The 27,515-nt window shown below is 42.1% G+C and overlaps 1 protein-coding gene across 2 annotated transcripts; it reads left to right on the top strand.

Moving 5' to 3' along the window:
• The first annotated feature begins 1,571 nt into the window (after nucleotides 1–1,571).
• On the top strand, nucleotides 1,572–26,895 carry LOC109421537 (mitochondrial uncoupling protein 4). Of its 2 annotated transcripts, none has more exons than XM_062849678.1 (5): nucleotides 1,572–1,600; nucleotides 17,575–17,834; nucleotides 22,599–22,708; nucleotides 22,809–23,294; nucleotides 25,214–26,895. In XM_062849678.1, exons 1-5 carry the CDS (start codon nucleotides 1,582–1,584, stop codon nucleotides 25,386–25,388), a joined length of 1,050 nt encoding a protein of 349 aa, XP_062705662.1. In that variant the 5' UTR covers nucleotides 1,572–1,581; the 3' UTR covers nucleotides 25,389–26,895. The 2 variants fall into 2 exon arrangements, with proteins under 2 accessions (XP_062705662.1, XP_019551602.2); XM_019696057.3 differs by lacking the exon at nucleotides 1,572–1,600 and adding an exon at nucleotides 17,357–17,509.
• The last annotated feature ends 620 nt before the right edge of the window (nucleotides 26,896–27,515 follow it).

Raw genomic sequence — 27,515 nt, 5'->3', positions numbered from 1 at the left:
CCCGGAAGCTACGGGTTCTGCATTGGCATTTCCTCCAACTACAGTGCTAAATAGCTAGGCTCGAGCGCCAGTCTTCGCCGGGGGTGGTGTTTTTAATGGGCGCCCAGGAGATAATATTTTACCTGAGCTTCCACCCCCAAATTGCTATTTTAAGTAAATTCTGATCAAAAATAAAATACTTCATCCATTGATAAATCTTCGTATACATGTAGATAAGGTAACAATTCACTTGTTTTTATGGTGGACACACTCCAATACTCGTAATACCTTATTTGATGCTGCTTCGAAATTACAAGAATTTCACCATATGAAAAACATATTTCGATTCTAATGATATTTTGGTTATTTTGGAGCAATAGAGATGGTATTTTTGAAAAATAGAACAATGACTTGTTCTTTTACACTTATACATTGAAAGTTTTACATAAAAGTCAACGGTTTCGGCAAAAACAGGGGTGTCCATTTCGCCCCGGGGTTATGCCCCTAATCTCTCTACAATTTCATGCAATGGCAGGCAAAGAAAGCCCTTCAATTAATAACTGTGGAAGTTTTCAAGGAACACTAAGTTGAAGCGAGGTAGGCCAAGTCCCAGTGGGGACGTAGAGCCATAAAGAAGAAGAAGAATTAGAAGTGTGTTACCTCCTAATGAATTTATTGAAAAGAAAAACAAACGGAATGGATTACTGGGGAAACTTTCGCATGAATTCTTGGTGAAATTCCTGGGTAAAGTATTGAAGAATTTATATAATAAGTTTCTCGGTTGAACTTTTAATTTTAATTCTTCAAAAGTATCTGGAGCTCTGCCCTTGATAAAGCTAGAAAAGAAATACTCAAAACAATCGCAATGCCTTAGAGAATTCTTTGAAAAACTCCTTAAGAAGCATCTGTCATCTGAGTTTCTGAAAATTTCGTAATACCAATTTATATGCAATTAAGGGTTCGTTCAAATATTACGTAACGCTAAGGGGGGAGGCATTACGTTTCATACAAAACCTCAAAATTTCCCATACAAAAGTTTTTACGTGGGGGAGGGAGCAAATGATGCGTTATGTAATATTTGAATAAATTCTATGTTGCTTACCAAATCCCCACATAAAATTTCAAATTTCATTCGTTAGGTTCAATGCCTGGTTTGGGAGATAAATCGACTTTCGCGACTTGAAATGTCCGGTTTTAAACCGAATTGATAGTATTTAGATACCATACAATTGCTGAGTTCACTGTCATCAAATTGAATTGGCGTGACTTCTCGGCTTCCAATCGTGCTCTGCGCGACGTGTCGTGCAAACCCCTGCACTAATCTATCGAGACATTCGGCCGGCGCGCCGGACGAAGGGTACTGCCCAGCTGTACTGCTGAGACTGAACCAAGATTAGTTTCAAACGCGATTAGAATCGATGAACAAGTGACTAGAAAAGGTGGAAGCTCTAGCGCGTCAAGATTTTTCCTTTGGTGGGCCGTGGTGGTGCGTGCCGGGACTGCTGTTGCGTTGTCCTGGGCGTTGTGCTGTGAGGTCGCTGATACCGTGCAGATTAACAGTGTTCTCTTTTCCGCAAAGGAAAGGCCTGTCGTGCCATAACCATGCAAACAGCAGAAAGTTGTAAGTTTTAGAACTCATTGATGCAATGTGGCGGAAGTATCTGCATAATTGTTTAATTTTAGACCGTTTAGTTAATGGAAAACACTAATTGCCCCAAAGATGCAACCCCGATGTTGTAACACGTGTAGAAGCGCTACTGCATAACATTGTTTCACTAGTCAAGCCGTGCGGCAATCTCAAGTCACTGTGAAAAGTAAAAGCGCAGTTGATAGTTGGATGCTATTATTAGAATTTTTATTTTGGCAACAAACGGGTTGCACTATTTCATATCCGGGGAAATGTAACTATGTGGCCGAATAAAACACTTCACACCCGGATATTACGATAATAAAAACATGCACATTTATTAACATAAACTATGTACACAATTTACACAATACTACAACATATTAAAATCTATTAAAAGTAATACCGCGGAGAACGCGCGCGGGCAGCATCTTGCTGCTGTTGCAGTCGATGACGTTCTGCTCTTCTGCTGTATGTTCGTCATCGTCGTCGTCGTCGTCGGCGGCGGCGGCCGTCGTCGTCTATCCATCGTTGTGATAGACACGAGCCGAGCCGATCATGGGGTACACGAATGCTCGTTCACAACATCTCCCCCTTTTAAGATGACGAACATGAAATCAAGAAACACTTCTTCATGCGACGAAGAAAGTCTTGACCAAACAGGATACATCCGATTACGCTGTACACATTCGCAATCCAAACCGGGCTGATGCAGAAGGACGCTGGCTTCGTGGCATCCGACTTCTGCATGGCTGCTTGATCCGAATGGTGTTGACGGATAACGGGGAGCAAACGACTTCAGGAATGAATCGTGCTGCCATTGGAGGACACGGCCAACAGTGTACCACTCCTGATGGACGATGATTGCCAATTCCTTTGGTCAATGCTGAAGGGAATATCCATCCTGCGAATCGAACCGTGCTGCCATGGGAGGACGCTGACTGTGCGTTCGGACTCCCACTGGACTTACACTGGGTTGCCAAATTCGGTGATGGCGTTAGATGATGGGGATGAATGATCATCACTGGAAGCAAACCCGTGCTCCTGCAGGAGGACATTAGCGTTGTCCCACTCCTGCCAGGTTCTGCTGTGCGACGATGATGATGCCAATTCGTCCATCTTCCCTCCCGCGTAGGATCCGTTGAGTCGGTAGTGCGCTTTCACAACCGACTGCTGAATCTCGTCGCCACTTTCATATCCGGGGAAATGTAACTATGTGGCCGAATAAAACACTTCACACCCGGATATTACGATAATAAAAACATGCACATTTATTAACATAAACTATGTACACAATTTACACAATACTACAACATATTAAAATCTATTAAAAGTAATACCGCGGAGAACGCGCGCGGGCAGCATCTTGCTGCTGTTGCAGTCGATGACGTTCTGCTCTTCTGCTGTATGTTCGTCATCGTCGTCGTCGTCGTCGGCGGCGGCGGCCGTCGTCGTCTATCCATCGTTGTGATAGACACGAGCCGAGCCGATCATGGGGTACACGAATGCTCGTTCACAACACACTATTAATACATATTACAAACATGTATGTACTGGTTCCTGTAGTACAATGCATAGATGCAAGTGACGAATATCAATAGAAAAATAACGCTAACAGGTGACAGGTAACATTTCTTAAACTTATCTGATTGAAAAGAAAACTCTAAATTTGATAATAATTAGGGTAACAATAGGACAGATAGGTGAAGTACTAAATTTGTAGTAATGAGCTGAATTTTAGTATGGTGAGAAGGTCAATTCTCCGTTTCTGCAATAAAATGGTGCAAAAAGCGTGGGTATTATGATTGCTTGCCTAATTTGATGCTGTTTGAGAAAAACTTTGGGCAACAGTGTTGTTGTTTTCTCCATTTCTTGCAACATAAACAACATAGTTATCCAAAGTTTTGCTCAAACAGCATCAAATTAGGCAAACAATCATAATACCCACGCTTTTTGCACCATTTTATTGCAGAAACGGAGAATTGATCTTCTCACCATACAAAAATTCTGCTCATTACTACAAATCTAGTACTACACCAAACGTGCCCCATTGGTAGATACTGTCTGTTATTATAGGATCCTCGCGGAAATAGGTACTTCAAAAACCATGACAAGTTCTTTACAAAATACTCAAAAGTTTCCTGTTGGTACACACAGAAATCCGTTGTACATGCTTCTGGCAAATTTAAGATCTACATTAAGGCATCAACATCAGTTCGACACTGATCAAAATTCGTTCGAGTCAAACAAGATGTTTGAGCATTGGTTTCTTCTTGGACAAATATTTGACCCTGTGTACTAACAGCTTAACCCTCGTAAGATGTTCGGTTTTCCACACCATCATAGTGTAGTGCACGTTCAGCGTGCTTGTTTGGATCTTCATCAGGGTTAAATAGTAGGAAATTTGTCGAAGTGAGACCTTTATTAAATAAATCTCTACTAACAATAAGTAACCCTCTACTTTTCAAATGAATTTTCAAACTCTATTGGCCCTTAAATTAGGTATAACCTGAGGGTATAACGTTATGATAAAAACAAAAACAATTATTATGGCACCTGCTTTTTTCAACGTGCCGTTTCTTCTTCTGCACTGATTACATTTTGTATCAGCCGACTACGTAAACTCATCTGATTTTTGTTTATACGCAAGGTGCAATATCAGTATCGTGCGCAGAAAACACAATTTTATTTACAGATAACTTATCAGTTTGTTTACTCTGCAGGAGGTATGTTCACAGATATGTTGATTGTTAAATCTTTTAATAATGCGTTCGAGAACGCGTTACGAAAACTATAGAGATGGAATAGTACCGTTATTTTCTCAACCATATAAATATTAACTATACAATCGTAACAATCATGCAGTGCTTTCCTAGCAACTTGGCATCACTATAGTTTTATAGACCAGAATGTGAATTCAGCTGTATTTTAAAGCCTTTATAAAACGTAAAATGTAACTTGGCGGCCTCTTCTTTACCTGTTTAAATTTCTCTCCATTTCATTGCAGAAACGGAGAATAGGACATAATCGTTGAAGTACTAGAATTGAAGTAATGAGCTGAATTTTAGTATGGTGAGAAGGTCAGTTCTCCGTTTCTGCAATTAAATGGTGCAAAAAGCGTGGGTATCATGATTCCTTGCCTAATTTGATGCTGTTTGAGCAAAACTTTGGGTAATCGTGTTGTTGTTTTCTCCATTTCTTGCAACATAAACAACATAGTTATCCAAAGTTTTGCTCAAACAGCATCAAATTAGGCAAGGAATCATAATACTCACGCTTTTTGCACCATTTCGTTGCAGACACGGAGAATTTACCTGCTCACCATACAAAAATTCTGCTCATTACTACAAATCTAGTACTACACCGAACGTGCCCCATTATGGTGCAGTATCATTACGTCTAAGACCATAATGTCCCAGGGCTTTATGGCGCATTTTTCCGGGGCATAACGTCCAAACATGCAGATACGTCACGAAGTCCAAGAAAAGAAGGCACACAGGATATTGTGACGCATTCAAACTTTTGGACGTTATTTCGCAAAAAAACGTGACTAAACGATCGGGACAGTATTGCCTCGGACGTTGTGATCCGGCCCCGATAATAGAACAGATCGGTGAAGTACTAGATTTGTAGTAATGAGCTGAATTTGAGTATGGTGAGAAGGTCAATAGAACAGATCGGTGAAGTACTAGATTTGTGTAGAAAGTCTTGGTCGGAGTAAGTAAAATAACGCACGAAATAACTTCAAACGATTTATTTAGCTTTTAATTACGGAGCGATACATTTAGCCACACGGCGCGCGCGAGTCTTCGTTCATAACTAGCTCGTAGCGGAAAAAGTAGTAGTAGAATATACACAGTAAAAAGTTTTTCTTTATTCTTCAGGGTAGGGGGATAACCCATTCGCCCCACACGGCCTTTCCTGACCTCACTTCCGGCCCGGAAGTGCCCACGGCTTCAGACAGTCTCCAGCGGTCGACGTTCTCTTCGGGCCTTCTCCGTCCTCATCGAGCTTCCGAACTTCATACCGGTCGTTGGGCATAACCTTCACTATCTCGTACGGGCCAAAATACCGGTGCTTTACCTTCTGGCCGACTCCGAACTGGGTTCTCGGAATCGCCACGATGTCTCCCATTCGATACCCTGTCGCCGGCTTACGACGGGTATTGTACGTTTTCCGGTTTTCTTGCTGGATCTTCTGGATGCCTTCGTGTGCCATCTGCCGTAATTCGTATCTCTCTTCCTCGAACTTGTCCTGAATCTCCTTGTTGAGCAGCTCATGAAGAACTTCGTCTTCCTTCGTTCGCATCTTCACACCAAACATCAACTGGAAAGGCGTCGTTTGAATTGCTCGCTGCCAACTGTTGTTTCGACATTTCTGCACTGGAACAACGTGTTTGAACCATTCATCGGGTTTCGCCACAGACAGTTTGGTCAACATCGGTATTATAATGCGGTGAACCCTTTCCACTTGACCGTTTCCTCGAGGGACACCTGTTACGATCGTATGCAGTTCAATGCCTTCTTCATCACAGAACTTATTGAACTGTGTCGACGTGAACGCAGCTCCACGGTCACACACAATTCGTCTTGGGTTCCCAAAAATGTCGGTAATGATCCGTAGCTTCTTGATAACCTCCTCGGCAGACGTCGATTTTGTAGCAAACAGCCAAACAAACTTCGAGAACGCATCGATCACGGTCAGGATATAATTATACGACTTCCTCGTGGATGACATCGGACCTAGATGATCAATGTGCAGTGTATCCATCGGTACATCACCTTTGGGAATCGGTTGCAGCTCGCCTTCAGGTTTGCATCTCTTCTTCTCGCCAACGATGCAGGGGATGCACGCAGCGATGCACCGTTTGATTTTCTCCTCCATGCCCGGAATGTAATAATCAGCAGCAATCCTTTCCATCGTTTTCTTCACGCCGAAGTGTCCTTTCTCGTGCGCTGGACGAATCACTTCCATCTCCATTGCTTCTGGGACGAACACACGCCGGTGTCCATTCGCTGCCTTGTACAGCACACCATTCGAAACGGAATAACCTTCGACTGTCCCTTCCTGGTCCAGAGCAACCTTTACAGCTTTCACCATCTCATCTTCGTCCTGTGCAGCACGCATCCTGGCACTTACCGCTGCTGACAACGTCAAGACGCTTGCTCTCGACAGCGCATCAACGTGGGGCATCTTGTCGCCTGATCGATGTTCGACGGTATAATCGAATTCAGCTAGAATCCCTGCCCACCTAGCTACACGAGGATTGACCCTTTTCTTCAACATGGAATCCTTGAAAGCCATGCAGTCGGTTACTATTTTGAATTTGCAACCCAACAGATAGCAGCGGAACTTCTTCACAGACTCAATCACTGCTAAGGCTTCCAAATCGTACGAGTGATAATTTTGTTCAGCCGGGGTCGTTAAGCGGCTGTAATAGTAGCATGGGTGAAACTTACCGTCTTCGTCGGAGCGCTGCATCAAAATACCTGCTAGGGCCATCTTGCTGGCATCTGTGTGGACCTCCGTTTCAGCATCTGGTTGGAAGATCCGGAGAACTGGGTAGCTGGCCAAGATATCCTTGATTTGATCAAAGGCCGCCACAGCTTTCTCGTCGAACACGAATACACTTTCTCTTTTCATCAGGTTGGACAGCGGACGGGCGATGTTAGCGAAAGACGGGACAAACTTACGAAAGTAGCTCGCCAACCCGTAGAACCGTTGCAACTGCTTGACAGTGGTCGGCTGGGGAAACTGCTTCACCTTTTCGATTTTTCCTGGTGCGGGCTCCACTCGTCCATCGTAGACCGTATAGCCGATGTATTCAACCCGGCGTTGGAGAAACACACACTTCTTCCAGTTGAACACTAATCCGCTCTTTTCCGCAACACTCAACACCTTCTTCAAAAGTTCGAGTCCTTCTTCCTCCGTCTTGGATGGAATGATTACATCGTCCACAAAAACCACTACTGTGCCATCGTCTATCAAGTCTTTGAACACTTCACTGATAAACCTTCCGAACGCACTGCCGCTTGTGCACAAACCGAACGGGGCACGCAAAAACTCGTACTGCCCTTCACTAGTGACGAAAGCAGTGTACTTCCTGCTGCCTTCCTCCACCGGCACGTGAAAATAGGAGTTTTTCAAGTCCAGCGTCGTGTAGACTCGAGCGTTGGCCAACTGATCTATCTGCTCTTCAACATTTGGCATCGGGAAGTTGTCACGGATCACCTTTTTGTTCACTTCGCGAAAGTCGACACAAACGCGACGGGAACCGTCCTTTTTCGGCACGACTACCACCGCACTGGCATACTCGCTGTCCGACTGCTGGATTATGCCGTTGTCGAGCCATTCACTTATCTGATTCCGCACTATCTCCTTTTCCAATGGAGCAAGTCGTCGGGGGTTTTCACGCACAACATCCTTATCGGTCAACTTAATCAACAGAGGGTTCTTCGCGGTCACAGTCGTTGCCGGCTTATACTGTTCAATCAGTTCCATCACTTTCGACCGATACTGGTACGGCACCGTTAGTTCGTTTCCATCGCACTCTTCGATCCGTCGGATCCACTTCGCGTCGTCATCTGCTTCCATCACGGCAGGCGGGTACTTCTTAATGTTCACACCACCCGGCGTGATCGAGTAATTCACACCGTCGAGAAAGTCCATACCGATCAACACTTGCATGTCGACTGCATTTTGAGGAACCACGTAGAAACGAATGTCGAAAAGTTCCTCTCCGATTTCCGCGCTCAACGCTACTTCGCCGCAAACGGTTTCCACCTTTCCACCATTTCCGCGAACTTTCATGTCAGATCGATCTAGCTTGGCACCATTCTTCTCAATATCCAACCACAAATCCTTTCGCATCAGTGTGATTTCACTTCCCGTATCAACAATAGCAGGTACAACACGACCGAAAATTTTCACACTGACACCCGGCTGCGATTTGTTCACTTTTTCGATCGTGTTTACTTTCGCGTTCTTCTTCTTTGCACTTTGCTCTTCGCTCTTCTTGGTGCACTCTTTTGATAGATGCCCGAAACCGTTACACGAGAAACACTTTGGGCCGTCGCCCCTCTGCGGGCAGTCGTTCGCTACGTGTGTTGGATCACCACAGTTGAAGCAGTGTCGCTTTGCTTCGGGTTTCTCCTTCGGCTTTTTGTCGTCTCCTTTTGGGCGTCGTTCTGGCTTCTGGTTCGAGCGGTCGTCCGATCGGTGTTTCCTATTGGATTTCACTTGCGCCTTTTCGAACGTCAGAAGCTTTTCCTTCAGCTGTTTGATGGTGCTCGCTTCGTACAGCATCGAGCGATGGTACTCGTCATCCGTCACACCATCGACGATATATTCACAGACGCTGGGCTCGTCGAGATCAATTGCCATTGCAATCCGCTGCATCTCGTAGATGTAATCCCTGATCGGTTCGGTCGTCTTCTTCTTACGCGCCGCCAGCTGCCGATGCACGTCGCAGGCTCTCACGAGGGGTGCAAACTCGGCAAACAGCGCTTTCTTCAACTTCGAAAATATGCCCAGATTACGTTGAGTGAACACAAATCTTCTCGCCGTTCCCGTCAACTTTTTGCGCAGCATAATCAGCTTTTGTTCGTCGGTCCAGTAAGCAGCAGCAGATATTTCCTCGAACTGACGAATCCACACTTTTACGTCTTGGCCTTCCTCAGCACCGAAGGATTCAATGCTGTCCTCGACGTCGCGGAAGGAGTACGGCCGGGAAGCTTTGCTCGACGCCTTTTTGCTCCTCGGTGTTGAGTGCAAAGCTGTGAGGAAAACGTTGTCGTCGTCACTGCTATTGTTCGCATCATCGTTGCTGTGGTGGTCGTCCGCGTCGTCAGATACACCACTCGTACCGCCGTCGTCGTCGGCAGCATCATCGTTTTCGTCGTTCACATCGTTGTTGTTCGGAGCGTCGTCGTTGGAAGCGTTCTCACCGTCACCATGGCCGCCGTCGTGCACCTCGTCGTTGGTGCTCTGACGTTCGTCGTTTGCATCTGCGTTGGTGTTATGAGCAACGATCCGCTTCGCCAGCTCTGCTTTATTGCCTCTTTGTGAAAGGCCTAACTTCTCACACTCGCGCTCTAATCCGACTCTCGTAAATGTGGTACACAAGTTCACTACCGGGTCAGCCATCTTGGCTTTTTCGGATCAACTTATTCACAACGTTTAATGTCCACTTTTCGCGCAGATTTCACGGAAACTCCATCCCGGTTGAGCCCCCATGTAGAAAGTCTTGGTCGGAGTAAGTAAAATAACGCACGAAATAACTTCAAACGATTTATTTAGCTTTTAATTACGGAGCGATACATTTAGCCACACGGCGCGCGCGAGTCTTCGTTCATAACTAGCTCGTAGCGGAAAAAGTAGTAGTAGAATATACACAGTAAAAAGTTTTTCTTTATTCTTCAGGGTAGGGGGATAACCCATTCGCCCCACATTTGTAGTAATGAGCTGAATTTTAGTATGGTGAGAAGGTCAATTCTCCGTTTCTGCAATGAAATGGTGCAAAAAGCGTGGGTATTGTGATTCCTTGCTTAATTTGATGCTGTTTGAGCGAAACTTTGGGCAACAGTGTTGTTGTTTTCTCCATTTCTTGCAGCATAAACAACAAAGTTATCCAAAGTTTTGCTCAAACAGCATCAAATTAGGCAAGGAATCATAATACCCACGCTTTTTGCACCATTTCATTGCAGAAACGGAGAATTGACCTTCTCACCATACTAAAATTCAGCTCATTACTACAAATCTAGTACTACACCGAACGTGTCCTATTCTCCGTTCTGCAATGAAATGGTGAAAAAAGCGTGGATATTATGATTCCTTGCCAAATTTGATGCTGTTTGAGCAAAACTTTGGGAAACAGTGTTGTTGTTTTCTCCATTTCTTGCAACATAAACAACATAGTTATCCAAAGTTTTGCTCAAACAGCATCAAATTAGGCAAGGAATCATAATACCCACGCTTTTTGCACCATTTCATTGCAGAAACGGAGAGTTGACCTTCTCACCATACTAAAATTCAGCTCATTATTACAAATCTAGTACTACACCAAAGGTGCCCCATTGTGTTGTTTAATTAAGTTGAAAGAAATCATGAAAATCAAACGTGTCCTATAGGACGCCATCAGTGAAGCACTAGATTTGTAGTAATGAGCTGAATTAGTATGGTGAGAAGGTAAATGCTCCGTTTCTACAATGTAATGGCGTAAAAAGCGTAGATATGGGGCACGTTTGGCGTTGTACTAGATTTGTAGTAATGAGCTGAATTTTTGTATGGTGAGAAGGTCAATTCTCCATTTCTGCAATGAAATGGTGCAAAAAGCGTGGGTATTATGATTCATTGACTAATTTGATGCTGTTTGAGCGAAACTTTGGATAACTATGTTTATGTTTCAAGAAATGGAGAAAACAACAACACTATTGCCCAAAGTTTTGCTCAAACAGCATCAAATTAGGCAAGGAATCATAATACCCATGCTTTTGCACCATTCCATTGCAGAAACGGAGAATTGACCTTCTCACCATACTAAAATTCTGCTCATTACTACAAATCTAGTACTTCACCGATCTGTCCTATTAGCCAAGGAATGATAAAACCCACGCTTTTTGCATCATTTCATTGCAGAAACGGAGAATTTACCTTCTTACCATACAAAACTTCAGCTTATTACTACAAATCTAGTACTTCACCGTCCTGTTCTATGTCAACGCGATTAGTGTACATTACATTCACGCCATGGAGAGTTGCGTTCAATACGTTTTGTTGACTCAACTGTTTTTGTCCGGCTGTGCATCGCCAGTAACGAAGTTTTAGATGGAACTGATATAAAAAGTCTTGCAAACATTGTATTTTGATCATGTTTCTGAAGCGAGTTAACAGCAAGTGAATGTTCCCATCCATGGACACGATAGCAAGAATAGTAAAGGATAAGTCCTAATCGCTAGCGCTAAAAACCAATCCGATTTCAACACTTCTTACCAAATCAACACCACCTCCACCACAAATTCCTTAAGTCGCAAATCACGCGATAAAAAGAGGCTCGTCTCAAGTTCGTAAATAAACGGAATATGGTGTGGTGGTAAGTGAGGTGACTGAGTGAGCATGAACAAGCACAACCTCCGTCCGTTTGCGTGCGTCATAAGAGTATTGTCAATCGACCAGTTTTTTTTGCATTTTCGTCGTCGTATACAATCATCGAATAACAAATTAGTTGTGGTTGCGGCGCAAAAATGATTCGTTTCATACACCCAAACCCAACACACGCCCCAATGGGGCACGTTCGGTGTAGTACTAGATTTGTAGTCATGAGCTGAAGTTTAGTATGGTGAGAAGGTCAATTCTCCGTTTCTGCAATGAAATGGTGCAAACAGCGTGGGTATTATGATTGCTTGCCTAATTTGATTCTGTTTGAGCAAAACTTTGGATAACTATGTTGTTTATATTGCAAGAAATGGAAAAAACAACAACACTGTTACCCAAAGTTTTGCTCAAACAGCATCAAATTTGGCAGGGAATCATAATACCCACGCTTTTTGCACCATTTTATTGCAGAAACGGAGAATTGACCTTCTCACCATACTAAAATTTAGCTCATTACTACAAATCTAGTACTTCACCGATCTGTCCTATAGACAAATCAACACATTTTCGGAGAGCATCCGATCCGAAACAGCATGGTCTGGTCATGTATTTATGATTATCACTAGTTAGTGATGGGGCGGGCATGGTTGTGTTGTCAAGCGCGGCAGTTTGGCGCAAAATTTGCTGGCGGCGTCGGAGACGAAGTTAGTGGAATATTATATCGCTTCGTTCATTCAGCGAACCTGATGAAGCATGATTCTTTATTTCGCACCGAAGTTTATTGGTTGATTATAGCTTGCACACGCGACGACGACGCTCTATCAAGGTGAACAGGGTATAATATGCTACCGGTGGTCAATGTCGAGGGCAAATTAGAGCTCTTTATACGTTGCATGATTCTATTTATAGGAACTTATGTAATGTACAGTTGAAATTGTCTCTGTTATCAAAGCAGATATGCTTCATCACACAAATCAATAGAATGGGGCATGTTCGGTGTAGTACTAGATTTTTAGTAATGAGCTGAATTTTAGTATGGTAAGATGGTCAATTCTCCGTTTCTGCAATGAAATGGTGCAAAAAGCGTGGGTATTTAGACTCCTTGCCTAATTTGATGCTGTTTGAGCTAAACTTTGGGCAATAGTGTTGTTGTTTTCACCATTCCTTGCAACATAAACAACATAGTTATCCAAAGCTTTGGTCAAACAGCATCAAATTTGGCAAGGAATCATAATACCCACGCTTTTTGCACCATTTCATTGCAGAAACGGAGAGTTGACCTTCTCATCATACTAAAATTCAGCTCATTACTACAAATCTAGTACTTCACCGATCTGTCCTATTAATGGGGCACGTTCGGTGTGGTACTAAATTTGTAGTAATGAGCTGAATTTTAGTATGGTGAGAAGGTCAATTCTCCGTTTCTGCAATGAAATGGTGCAAAATGCGTGGGTATTATGATTCCTTGCCTAATTTGATGCTGTTTGAGCAAAACTTTGAATAACTGTATTGTTTATGTTGCAAGAAATGGAGAAAACAGCAACAACGTTGCTCAAAGTTTTGCTCAAACAGCATCAAATTAGGCAAGGAATCATAATACCCACGCTTTTTGCATAATTTCATTGCAGAAACGGAGAATAGGACAGATCGATGAAGTACTAGATTTGTAGTAATGAGCTGAATTTTAGTATGGTGAGAAGGTCAATTCTCCGTTTCTGCAATGAAATGGTGCAAAAAGCGTGGGTATTATGATTCCTTGCCTAATTTGATGCTGTTTGAGCTAAACTTTGGATAACTATGTTGTTTATGTTGCAAGAAATGGAGAAAACAACAACACTGTTGCCCAAAGCTTTGCACAAACAGCATTAAATTAAGCAAGGAATCATAATACCCACGCTTTTTGCACCGTTTCATTGCAGTATTGGAGTTTTTGGTATTTTTTTTGCTCAACTTCTGACGTCTTCATATGCACAGTAAAGGGTTTTTATCATAAACTCCCTCCCTGTGATCTATGGGAAGTTAAACTTTATACCGTCTATCCCCGTTGGTTTGAACGACACCTCATGCAAACTAACGGGGTTCATTTTTAGTTTGAACTTCTAGCAACACTGTGGGCGACGGTAAAACACACTGCTGGCAACCTTGTTTGATGTTTTGTTTTGTTTCTGCGTTCCGTTTCACCCCGTTCCATTAGCAGAATGACGTTTGTACCATTTTTAATTTGAACGATGTGCAGATAACGGGGGTCAAATTATAAAGCGTTCAGATTAGATGCGGTCAAACCAACGGGGGTAGACGGTATAGTTTGCTCAGTGGTTTTCTATAGAAATAACACAGCGCAACATTTTTTTGTCTCAAGAGTATTTCTTTTGGGCACTTTTTCACTATAACTCACTGGTTCAATTTTGAACCAATAGGATAGATCGGTGAAGTACTAGATTTGTAGTAATGAGCTGAAATTTAGTATGGTGAGAAGGTCAATTCTCCGTTTCTTCAATGAAATGGTGCAATAAGCGTGGGTGTTATGATTCCTTGCCTAATTTGATGCTGTTTGAGCAAAACTTTGGGCAACAGTGTTGTTGTTTTCTCCATTTCTTGCAACATAAACAACATAGGGTATTGTACCATTTGGGCAGGTGTACCTATTTTGGGCACTTGCCGCTATAACTAAGTCAATTTCGAACCGATTGATTTGAATTTTTGTACAGAGCTAGATACTGTACGTGCCTAACTCTATACAAAATTTTAAATCAATCGGTTTGAAATTTACTTAGTTATAGCGGCAAGTGCCCAAAATAGGTACACCTGCCCAAATGGTACAAGACCCTAGTTATCCAAAGTTTTGCTCAAACAGCATCAAATTGGGTAAGGAATCATAATGCCCACGCTTTTTGCACGATTTCATTGCAGAAACGAAGAATAGGACAGATCGGTGAAGTACTAGATTTGTAGTAATGAGCTGAATTTTAGTATGGTGAGAGGGTCAATTCTCCGTTTCTGCAGTGAAATGGTGCAAAAAGCATGGGTATTATAATTCCTTGCCTAATTTGATGCTGTTTGAGCAAAACTTTGGAAAACAGTGTTGTTGTTTTCTCCATTTCTTGCAACATAAACAACATAGTTATCCAAAGTTTTGCTCAAACAGCATCAAATTAGGCAAGGAATCATAATACCCACGCTTTTTGCACCATTTCATTGCAGAAGCGGAGAATTGACCTTCTCACCATACTAAAATTCAGCTCATTACTACAATTCTAGTACTACACCGAACGTGCCCCATTGACCTTCTGACCATACAAAAATCCATCCCAGCGCTTAAGGTTGAAGAATTCGTCATTGACATAATCGTCATCATTAAAAATTCAAAAGCAGTTTTCTCGCTCAAAACTTAAATGTTTGTATTGAAAATGTATTCATTGTACTACATTATCCACCTGCAATAAAGTGAATACATTTTCACTACGAAAATTTCAGTTTTGAACGAGAAAACTGCTTTCGAATTTTCAATGATGACGACTATGTCAATGACGAATCCTTCAACCTTAACATCTCATAAGTAAAGATAAGAACAGTAAACATCAACTTGTGAATAATAATGTAGGTCAAATTTTCTCCTGAATAACTTTCAATTCAATTGCACTTTCACAGTAGAGTATATTCAATGGACGATGGCCCACCTTATTGGCAATCTTCCCAAAAATGGCTTTCCCTGTTTTCCATGGAACAAGCAAGAAAAAAAACACCGCTAAATGTAAATGTGAATGATAAATATAAATCAACCTGAGATTGGGCTCTTTCAGTTCAAAGTAGATGTCCTTCATTCAAAAGACATCCCCATTGATGCTGCACGGACGGATGCATTGCATTATTCAAAAGCCAAACTTTTTGCAAATAAGCCAGCGTAGCCAGCGTATCCTGCTGATGCACTGATGGCCCTAGTTCGAATGGCTAACAAACTGTGATGGCCGTGTCACGAACTTCACCCAACCTCGAAGGTTGATTTTTTCGTCGCCAACACGTGTGTTTGTTTCCTTCCGGTGGATAATGGCTTTCCCTCGGTCGGTGGTGTAACCCGAATAGCAGAAAAAAAGGGTGACTGAGAGCTAAATTGAAAAAATGCAACCTGTGCACTGGGACAAAAACAGCGCGGCATTACTTGCCATGTGCTGCGAGCACTAGTGTGAATGGTTGTGTACTTGCTATAGAGACGTAGGCAAGCACTAAGCAGGTAGCAGTTCTAGGTGAGATGAATCGCGTTTGTTTCTTATCATGACGACGACCACGAGAGAGAGGCACATTCAAATATAAATCAATCAACTCGGGTTCATCAATTTCGGCTCACGAGCAATAGATCATTTAGAAATTGGACACGCGATTAGAGCAGTTGTTTGTGCTGTTTTAACGAAGTCAAGAGTCTTAAAATTGAACAGCAAAAGCCACAAGAGAGCATCCATGTCACGCTTTCACAAACTGTTACAAAAACAAAAGAAAATTAATTATTATAAAGGATCAACACATCACGATTCACAGAACCTTACAAATGCACAAACAAGAAACATCACAAATTTACACAGCACAATGCAGAACATAAATGTGCCCTGTTATCCAGATGGATAACATCTTCCGATCACAGGATGACAAGCTTTCATTTATTAGTTTGGTTCCATAGGTCATCCTGCATTTGTATTTTAATGGCAGTTTGCCTTTTAGTTCACAGTATTTGTTGCTGTGTTTATAGCTTGGTTTTGCCTAGGAAAACTAATCCTACTGGGGCATCTAGATTCAGGTTTTAATGCGAGACGTATACATTTTGATGTCCCTGATAGGGAACGATTCCCTTATCGAGTAGTTGATTTTTTGCTCGAAATGACACCTAAATGTAGTCTATATGAGACAGATGAGATCTCATGAGACCCTATTAAGCTAGAGCATTACAAATGTCCGTTTAACTTGGCGAAATATTAAAAGGTTAAAATAGAACACGTAACACCAAAATATGACTCACATTAGAACAGATCGGTGAAGTACTAGATTTGAAGTAATGAGCTGAATTTTTGTATAATGAGAAGGTCAATTCTCCGTTTCTGCAATGAAATAGTGCAAAAAGCGTGGGTATTATGAATCCTTGCCTAATTTGATGCTGTTTGAGCAAAACTTTGGGCAATAGTATTGTTGTTTTCTCCATTTCTTGCAACATAAACAAAATAGTTATCCAAAGTTTTGCTCAAACAGCATCAAATTAGGCAAGGAATCATAATATCCACGCTTTTTGTACAGAAACCCAGAGTTGACCTTCTCACCATACAAAAATTCAGCTCATTACTACAAATCTAGTACTACACCGAACGTGCCCCATTACTAAAATACTAAAGCTACTCATATTACTATTTAGTAGATGGAATGTACGGAATTACTTAGTCAAAGTTGAATTGTTTTATTAATAAGGTTTAGCTACAACCGTGTGTTCTATTCCTGAACGATCGGAGCTTTATATAAGTGCTACTTGTACTCGAGCGACCGCGTGGCTTCATGATATTGTGTCCATCATCATCGCCATCGCGAAGACGCGCGCGCCTTCCCAAGAGCACCGTAGCGTCGTCATTGTCGGATGGTGACCGCTCTCAATCGCGTTCCGTCATCAGCTGTTCTTCAGAGCTGACCAGCGACTACACACGGTGACGGACGATGTTGCTTCCAGCAATCGTCCGTCAGTCGTGATAATGAACTTCACTCGATAAGGTTAACGGAGAGCTTTAGCTAACGTCGCAATTCCCGCCATGGTTTCGCTGTCTGATAATCCTGAAATAATGTGTAGCTAACTGCAATAACTGCGCACGAATTGCACGTAATAATGTTCTTTTCATTTTCAATTTTAGCCGAGAAACCCGGTCCGGAAGTTGTCGGCAGCAGCAGCAGCAGCAGTAGTAGTTCACCGACCGCCGCCACGATGCAGCAGTCCACGCGAACCGAGATGCGCCCGGTCAAGTACCACTACGCGGACTCGTTCTGGTGCACCTATCTGATTTCGGTATTTGCGGCCAGTATTGCCGAAACGGTTACGTACCCGTTGGACCTCACCAAGACCCGACTTCAGATTCAGGGCGAAGCAGCAGCCGTCAGCGGTGCTATCAAGAAGGTAAGTCCCCATGTTGCAGCAGGTAGCGAGTGTATTATGCAAGTACGTACATTAGAGATTGAGAGCCACTGCTGAGTTTGAGTCGTCGACACACGATCTGGGAAAAAGACGTTATCAATCGGCTGACATAGACGGAGGGGTGTGTAGAGCCGGTCCCCCCAATTTTGATTAGATATGTGAGGTAATAACGGCTCGGTGATTGTTAAGGATGCTAACGAAAGACTGGATCTGAACGCATAAAAGATTGAACGCGAAAGGTTGAAACTATGGAATCAGCTGTAACTCAGGAGCTATTGTTCAGTCAGTTTAAATGGTTTATAAGAAGACACATCGTGAGCAAGGTGATAACAGAAAGACCTTGAGCATGGTCGTTTTTGGGTTGACGTTATTGATTGAAGAAGCCAAACCTCCATTTCAAAATTTTGATATTTTTCAGCCTTTTGAGGTTTAACCTTATGCTTTCAGCACTTCGTGATTTCAGCCTTACGTGTTTTAGTTGTTCAAAGACTACCCGATTGTTAGGATCAGGTATCAGTAGGTCGGCTTCAGAGCACGTTCTCCTCCATTTGGGAAATTTGTGCCATCGACATGAATACGAGCCTATTCATCATTTACCTGACGGAGAAGGGAAGGAAAAAGGATAGGACAGGGGAAAGGACAGGCAAGGGAATGGGATCGTCATACACGCAAAAGCGTACCACAATGGGTTCACATGGCGTCCTGAAAAGGACACTGTAATAACGCATAAGCGTAAAGAGAGCCTATAGCTCTTTACCACAGCGGGGCAAGAACAACAGAACGTCCTGAAGATTCAGGTTTCTGAAGTCAGTTTTACTTAATAAGTGTTTTCCGAGTACTCGAGTCGCAAAAACTGGACAGTTACATATTCAATGATACGAAGTTCCACAATCGGTTTCACAGCTATCACAGGCAAATGAATCAGTTTGCTGAATAGTCGCCATGTGATAATTGAGTCGGCAGTGGCCAGCCAATGCTTTGACCAGCATTCTGCAATTCTGCTTTGACAGATTTGTTAGATACTTTGCCACCCCTAGAGATGGCTCAGTACAATACAATTTTGTTTGACGACATGACTCCAAACTATTCCAGTATTGTTTGTACTGAGTGGCAGCCCAGGTGTCAATCTGAAGCTTTAACCAACATTCGAATACCGGAATAGCTGGCTCAGGGCCAATGAAGTCATGTGGTGCTCCAGTGCGAGATAACTCATCAACCAATTCATTTCCAGCGATGGAAGAATAGCCAGTTACCCATAAAAGCTGAACAGCGTTTGCTGAATTCAGCTCCTCGATTTGAGTTCGACAACCGATAACTATCTTCGACCTGGAGTTGGCCGAAGCAAGTGCTTTAATAGCAGTCTGGCTATCTGAACAGAAGTATATTACTTTTCCCATTACCTTTTGCTGAAGTGCTGATTGCGCTCCACACATAAGCGCAAATATTTCGGCCTGAAAAACAGTGCAGTGTCTACCAAGTGAGTAAGACTGATGTACTCTTTGCTCACAAGAATAGACACCAGCACCTGCTCGACCTCCGAGAAGGGAGCCATCAGTGTAACATACGATGCCTTCTGAAATACTTCTCTCCAGATAACCAGATGTCCACTCTTCCCGGGAAGGGAATTTCGTGGAAAATGTACCATATGGAATCTTACAAGCAATCACAAGCAATGTAAGATCACTTGGAGCAAGGACAACTTTGTCCCAATTCACCAAAAGTGGAAACAACGAGGTGTGTGTTGTTCTGCGGTTCACAGGAGTTTCCTCTAGTAAACCAAGTACCCGTAGACGGTTGGCAAAAAAGTGCTTCTTGTTTGAGATGCATGTGTAGTGGGGGAACATCAAAGAGAACTTCGAGCGCTGCCGTGGGAGTTGAAGAGAACGCCCCAGACATCGCCATTAGGCACATCCTTTGGAGATGGCCTAATTTTGATTGGATCGTTCTCACTACGCCCTTTTGCCATCAAACAAGAGATCCATAAGCAAATATTGGTCGAACAACAGTCGTGTAAATCCATTTGATATACTTGGGTTTTAGACCCCAAGTTGTACCAAAGGTACGCCGGCATTGCCCGAAGGCCATACAAGATTTCTTGATTCTGAACTCAATGTGAGGTGTCCACGAAAGCTTGGAATCAAGAATAACTCCAACGTACTTTACCTGTTCAGTCACTTTACCACGTTCAGAGACGCAAACGTCGAACGCCATTACGGTTTCGCCTTTCCGTGAAAAGAACAATAGATGTTTTACTCGGATTAAAGGCCATATTGGCGACACCAACCCTCAACTACCTGAAGAGCGCTTTACATCAGGTCGAAAAGCGTGCTGATGCACATACAAACTAATGTTAGATAGTCGTCGGCAAGATTCCTCAAAAGCGGAGACAAGACTCCCCCTTTGGGGGCATCCACAAACATTCGCTGCTTGAGGGAAAGTCAAGAAGAGATGTCTGTTTTTGAGCATTTGGTAAATCCAATTGGAAATCATTGGAGATATACCATGACCCCGTGCAGCTTCCAATATGGATGGCATCGAAATGCACGTTATCAAAGGCACCCTCGATATCTAAGAAAACACCCAAACAAGATTGCTTTTGAGCGAATGCCTTCTCGATATCGTATAAACAACCTTGTGTAAAAGAGTCACTGTGGACTTACCAGATTGGCAGGCGTGTTGGTTCACATGAAGAGGCACGTTGGCCAGATGAACATCACGGATGTGATGATCCACCAGGCGTTCTAAGCATTTCAGAAGAAAAGAAGTCAAGAGGTTTCGGAATGAACTTAACAGTAATACCCCCTTCGTCGAGGGTATTCTGCTTAGAGGGTTCGAAAAGTCGGTACAAGTAATACCCCGCCAAGATTGGGGAAAATACCCTACATAACTACAAGAAAAGACATCAGGTTCATCCAAAGAAGTAATATCCACACATCCGTGGAAGTGTGTGCTGAATAAGCATTCCAGACTTCCTCATCAGAGGACGTGAAATCGCCATTTGACAAACGAAGTTCGTTCACTCGAAAATCCTTAGATTTCACAAGGATTTTGTTTAACCGACTGACTTCACTCAAACTGGAAACATTTGTACAAAGGTTTTTTCCAGCCGGATCGTTCAGCAGATCGGAGAGCTTTCTTGTAGGCCTTGCGAGCCGATCTGAAAGCCTTCGAGCCAGCCAAACGTCGTCTGTTCCAACTCTTTCTACATTGTTTCCTGAGCTTCGCCAGTTTAGAGTTCCACCAAGGGGTTCCTCTTGTAGTCTTCGCAGACCGCAGAGGGCAAGCTTCTTCAAAAGCTTCCATGATGAAAGTCGTTGTTGTATCAACGGCATCATCTAACTCACTTGGAGTGTCAATGGATGATGAGTATCCATAGAATTTGGCCGCAATTGAATCGGTAAAGAGATCCCAGTTGTTTGATGTAGCGATTTTTTTTTTTTTTTTTTTTTATTTGTGAATTTTAACTTATTGCTAATTGATGTAGCGATGGTCAGATAAAGATTCTTCATCCGACACATGCCAATGGGGCACGTTCGGTGTAGTACTGGATTTGTAGTAATGAGCTGAATTTTTGTATGGTGAGAAGGTCAGTTCTCTGTTTCTGCAATGAAACGGTGCAAAAAGCGTGGGTATTATGATTCCTTGCCTAATTTTATGCTGTTTGAGCAAAACTTTGGATAACTATGTTGTTTATGTTGCAATAAATGGAGAAAACAACAACACTGTTGCCCAAAGTTTTGCTCGAACAGCATCAAATTAGGCAAGAAATCATAATACCCACGCTTTTTGCACCATTTCATTGCAGAAACGGAGAATTGACCTTCTCACCATACTTAAATTCAGCTCATTACTACAAATCTAGTACTTCACCGAAATGTCCTATTGGTCAACTCGTGACTAATTTTACTAGAGCAAAGCGTTATGTCTAACACTTCCTCTCTTGCAGATACCATGAAGGTTGGGTGGTTGCTTATGTTAAGTAATCCAAGATCTGTACTACTTAAGTACTCTCTCAAGTTAATATCTGAGCTGCCCCTGAGGATTTATGGTGAACATTAGCATCACTGCTAACAATTTACGGAAGACCTATTGATGTTCAGTATGCGATGATTTGTTTGAAAGCATCCTTAGGGGATGGTTCATCATGCGATAAATAAATCTCACAAGAGACGAGTTTTCTGTTGAGGTTGACAACAGAAACATCCTTTGTGATAGCACATACATCTCTGGTGGTTAGTTTAGAGATGAGTGTAGCAATGATTGCGTTGTTGACAAACACACATGTTCGAGGCATAACACGCGAGTTCGCCATTTCATGTTTACTGAAAGTAGTAAACACCGGGTTCACATGAAGGAAACCTAGCTGGAAATCCCTCTTACGAAAGTAAGGTTCTTTGACAAAATCCACTTGGGCTGTGCCATTTTGCATAAGTCTGCAAAGATTGATTGTTGCTGTTATTTTATGTTGAAGATTGGTCTGAGCTATTCCGTAGCCACTACCCAAACTAAGCGATTCCTAGCTTGTTCTGCGTGCTCACGACCGGAGCCGAACTGAGCAACTAAAATTGCAATATATATCATATTCTCAGAGTACCTCACAAACAAACGTTATAATTCAGTATATTCAGCATGAATCCACTAATGTCATATTCAAATATCATTTACGATAGCTAACAAATCAATACATTGTAACCTCTCTTAGCAATAGAAAAGTGTTAACAAGATTTATCTCTTTCCAATCCCCAGCTCAAATATCGTGGAATGCTGGCGACCGCTACTGGTATCATACGCGAAGAAGGTCCCCTCAAGTTGTGGCAAGGCGTTACGCCGGCTCTCTATCGTCACATTGTGTACAGGTGAGTACAAACCCTAGATCGCCGTCGCCCGCCACTACTGTTTATCAAACTAATCATCAACCAATCGCGATTATAAACTTCTTCCCGTTCTCATTTCCAGTGGAGTTCGCATCGTTACGTACGATAAACTGAGGAAGAAATTGCGCAACGGCAACAACGACTTTGCCCTGTGGCAATCGGCCCTAGCTGGAGTTGGAGCCGGTGGCTTGGCCCAATGGTTAGCCTCCCCAGCCGATTTGGTCAAAGTGCACATCCAGATGGAGGGCAAGCGCCGTCTGATGGGTATGGAACCGCGCGTGCACGGAGCGGCCCATGCCTTCAGGGAGATTGTAAGCCGCGGAGGAATCACTGGCCTGTGGAAGGGTAGCGTACCGAACGTTCAGCGGGCAGCTTTGGTCAATCTGGGAGACTTGACCACGTACGATACGGTTAAGCGCTTTGTGATGAAGAAAACCGGACTGCCCGATTGCCACTTGGTGCATATTATTTCGTCGATTTGTGCAGGGCTGGTCGCTGCCACGATGGGAACCCCTGCCGATGTGGTGAAGACACGTGTCATGAACCAACCGACGGATTTGAACGGAAAGTGAGTATTGTCGGGAGATTAACATGCTCTGTTTTTGGAAAACTATATTTTACTTTTTTCCTTAATGTTTTATTGAAACCTTCAGGTGTTTTCACAGAATTTCTCCTAATGTGTATCTTGGGATTCCTCTTGCAGATTTTTCACGATTCCTTCCAGTAATTCTCATGAGACTTCTCCAGTAGATCTTCCCGGGATTTCTTCCAGAGTTTCTGCAGGAGTTATTTATGGTATTTCTACTAGAGCTTCTGCAAGGATTTCTTAAGAAGTTGTTCACGAGTTTTCTGCAATTTCTTCAAGAAATTTCAATGACACACAGACAGAAAACAAAATCAATGACCCTTTTTCAAAGTTTTGCCCAGGATTTGTACAGGAGTTTTGGCTGAAATATTTCTTAAAAGTTCCTATGAGATTTTTTTAAAGATTCACCTGAAATTTCTCGCGGAGTTTGTCCCGGTACTTCTCTCAGAAGATTCCTTCCGGCATTGGTCCTGGAATGTCTCTCAGAGTTTTTCTGAATTTATCCTGGACTATCTCTTAAGTTTTTTATGGCTTTTTGGGATTTCTCGTGGCGTTCTTCCCGTGATTTCTTTGAGAGATTTTCCAGGCTTTTCATCGTATTATACCCAAAGATTTTCTCGAAATCCTTACCGAAAATCGTTCCAAAATTCTGAATGCTCATTTTTGGGATTTCTTTGATAGTTTCTCCAGGAGTTCATGCAGAGATTTTTCTAGGAGTTTTTCTCGGAATGTCTTCTGGGATAACTTATTAAGTTCCTTGTAATAAATTCCGGGAGAAATATCGGAAGGAATCCAGGTGAAATCTTGCGAGATCTCTCCTCAAAGATCTGTTGGAAAATCCCGAGAGGTAGTTTGGAATAAATCCTGAGAAAAACTGGGACATGTCAGAAAAAAAAATTCTGGAAGTAATCCCGGCAGGAAATATTAAGGAAATTCAAGGAAGCCTAAAGACCTTCAAGAGAAATCCTGGGAGAAACTTTGGGAGAAATTCCACGATAATATCCCAGAAAAACATCAGAATACTATCTAGAAAAAGTGTATCATTTTAACTAAAGTTTGAGGTTATTTTTTAATTATAAATTTTAAAAATTCTCCCTAGGAAAATTTTGGAAAACTCGGGGAATTTTATTTTGTCTTAGTTGACACCCTGTTGATATCGGGAATGTTAAAAGTGAAAGAAATTCTTCCAGGATTTCTACCGAGATTCTTCCTGAGATTTTTATTGGGATTCTTTTAGGGATTACTCCCGCGATTCTACCGGGAGGTAGAATTTTTATTTTTAGAATTTTTGTAATACGAAGATTTCTATCTAGATTTCTTCCAGAATTTTTTTGAAACTTTTCCCTGGATTCCTTCATTGACATTGAGTCTTGCAGTGATTCCTCTCGGAATTCCTTGAGGTATTTTTATGGGGAATCTCTCAGAGATTACTTCAGAGATTTTTCAAGATTCCATCGCCATTTTCTATCGGAATTCCTCCTGCCTAGGATTGTTTCAAAGATTCCTTCACGGATTCCTCTCGGGATTCCTTCAAGGACCTATTTAGTATGTAACTCCAAGATTTTTTCGGGAGATTCCAATCGGGATATCTCCTAGAATCTTTCTCAAAATTCCTCCAGAGATTTCTCTTGCGACTATTAGATGTTGTGCTCAGAATTCCCAACAAATAAGTTTATAAATAATGTTGTCCAAATTTCAAAAAAACGTTGTGAGAAAGAAAAGTTTGGGGTTATCAATAAATAAAAAGAGACGAACCAGCCAAGGGCTGAAAGTCTCTTTAATAAAGACAAATCAATCAATCAATCAATAAATAAAATAGTCTGTATTTAGTTTTGTAGTTTGTGGTATCAAATTCATATATAAAATCATAAAAATGTATATTTCTCTAACACACATTTCAGGGGGCTTCTCTACAAAGGATCGCTGGATTGCCTGCAGCAAACCATCGGAAAGGAAGGATTCTTTGCCCTGTACAAAGGATTCCTGCCCGTTTGGATCCGCATGGCACCCTGGTCACTTACGTTTTGGCTTTCGTTTGAGCAAATTCGCACTAGTTTGGGTGCCGGCGGCTACTAGACTAAGGTGATGACGATGTTAGGTTGCATCAGGCGCAAAACGTTCAAAAGGTTCTACAATTGTTAGTAAGTATAATTTCAACATTTGAAGCGCAATATGTTGTTCTTTCATTGTTCAACTTGTGACGCAATTCATAGTTTAGCCGCGCACATAATAAGCTCGAGTTGCGATAGAAGGCACAAATGTACAGTTCTATTTAGCACAACGCGCAGTGTTTCGATTGAGAGAACGATTTGAACGGTTTAAACAAAAAACATGAAGAAGAAAAAAACAAATGTCTACTGGAAAGTGCCATCGGAATTATGAGCTTCAGATTATCCGTTCTCTTTTGTTCCACAACATTGCGTCAGAAATTAGAAAGCTACTACTACAACATATCCTTTGCGTGAGACTATTTACTCTATCGGAATCGTACAGTTGGTTGAGGGAGGACTATAATTTTGATCTGTGATTTAGTCGATAGTAGCCACTAGGTTTAAGCGTACATTCAACCAACTAAGTTAGATTGATTTTGGTACCGGAGGTAGTTCACACGCTCTCGGAAGCTGTGTCTGCGGTTATGCTTCTCATCAGGAATTCACACATTCTCTCAAAGCATCTCAGATATAGTCGCGCGTCATCACAGTCGAATCACACCAGTGGAACATTTCACACAAGACGCAAACAACCGCCTCAGGGAAGCCTTTTTGACTAACCTACTGTTTTACCCTTTGGTGCATTACTACGCGTTAGTAGATACTTTCTCCTGGGAGCCATATTCTCAATCTCCCAAAACGAAAGCTCATCCATTATCAACCTACCATTTCGAATTTAGGGTACCACCTTTGCGAAGAGACTTAACGATCGATACCTTCTCAGTTGTAATACTTGTTTCACTACCTATTTTCCTGATTACTTACTAGACATTACTGACAAAAAACGATCATTTTCTGCAAGCGACAGCAGGATAAATTCTTCATTTAGACCGCCTTGTCATATACACGATGATGCTAACTACTAGGAATACCTACTACCTATAACCGACACGTGACAATACCAAATTTTATCATGTTCCCGTTTCCGGAGAACCATAGTTGTTCATCCTTAAGCAAATAAAAAAAACAAATGAAAAGAAATAGATTCTAGATTCTGGTACAACGATAAGAAGGACTGGCGGAACAGGTGACACACGAATTGCATCACGACCACAGACTGGCCAAAAAGAAAACGGTAAATGTGTCGACATCCTGTTTCGTCCTCAAACTTAGACTACCTAATTTTTAGTGTTATGCAACCTACTAACTGCAAATCACATAAACCCAAAATAAATTGATCAGAAAAGACACAATAGATGGAACTATCTGGTAGGGAGCGCAGCGCACGTTGCAGGCTGTAATTAGTATTGGGAAAGGTTTGTCCCGCACTCTGTTCGGCAGTTGTGTATTTGTCTTTATGGGAAGGTTGACAAAACCAATGCTCATATGTAGGTGAAAAGTGTGTTTGAATGAATAAACTATTTCGATAAGTAGATTGTTGTTATTTATTTTGTAAAATCCGAAATTCCTAGTAAGGGTTGGTTTTATAGGAATTGTCATAGTTTGCTAATGCTATTTCTTCACTTTACAATGGGGCACGTTCGGTGTAGTACTAGATTTGTAGTAATGAGCTGAATTTTAGTATGGTGAGAAGGTCAATTCTCCGTTTCTGCAACGAAATGGTGCAAAAAGCGTGGGTATTATGATTCCTTGCCTAATTTGATGCTGTTTGAGCAAAACTTTGGATAACTATGTTGTTTATGTTGCAAGAAATGGAGAAAACAACAACACTGTTGCCCAAAGTTTTGCTCAAATAGCATCAAATTAGGCAAGGAATCATAATACCCACGCTTTTTGCACCATTTCGTTGCAGAAACGGAGAATTGACCTTCTCATCATACTAAAATTCAGCTCATTACTACAAATCTAGTACTTCACCGATCTGTCCTATTGTTTTGAAATAGGTACATAGTTTTGACTATTTTTTTCTTCGTCTATCACAAAGCTTGAATGTTAGTAGGTTTCATCGACGGCCGGAGATTTTTTTTAACCATTTGTGCAAGTTATCTTTCAAGAATTCTAATTTCTCCAAATATGATGGTAAAAAATGGCT

This window comes from Aedes albopictus, chromosome 2 (assembly GCF_035046485.1).
Source record: "Aedes albopictus strain Foshan chromosome 2, AalbF5, whole genome shotgun sequence".
In the NCBI taxonomy this organism is placed as follows: domain Eukaryota; kingdom Metazoa; phylum Arthropoda; class Insecta; order Diptera; family Culicidae; genus Aedes; species Aedes albopictus.
Note: the sequence above shows the minus strand (reverse complement) of the source record. Positions and strands in the feature narration are given on the sequence as shown.

Excerpts from the sequence above, each read along its gene's own strand:
- LOC109421537 (XM_019696057.3), top strand. The coding sequence starts at position 17,476 with ATGGTTTCGCTGTCTGATAATCCTGAAATAATGT. Across the intron at positions 17,510-17,574 it reads TGATAATCCTGAAATAATGT|CCGAGAAACCCGGTCCGGAA; the intron begins GTAGCTAACTGC and ends TTTCAATTTTAG. Across the intron at positions 17,835-22,598 it reads TCAGCGGTGCTATCAAGAAG|CTCAAATATCGTGGAATGCT; the intron begins GTAAGTCCCCAT and ends TCCAATCCCCAG.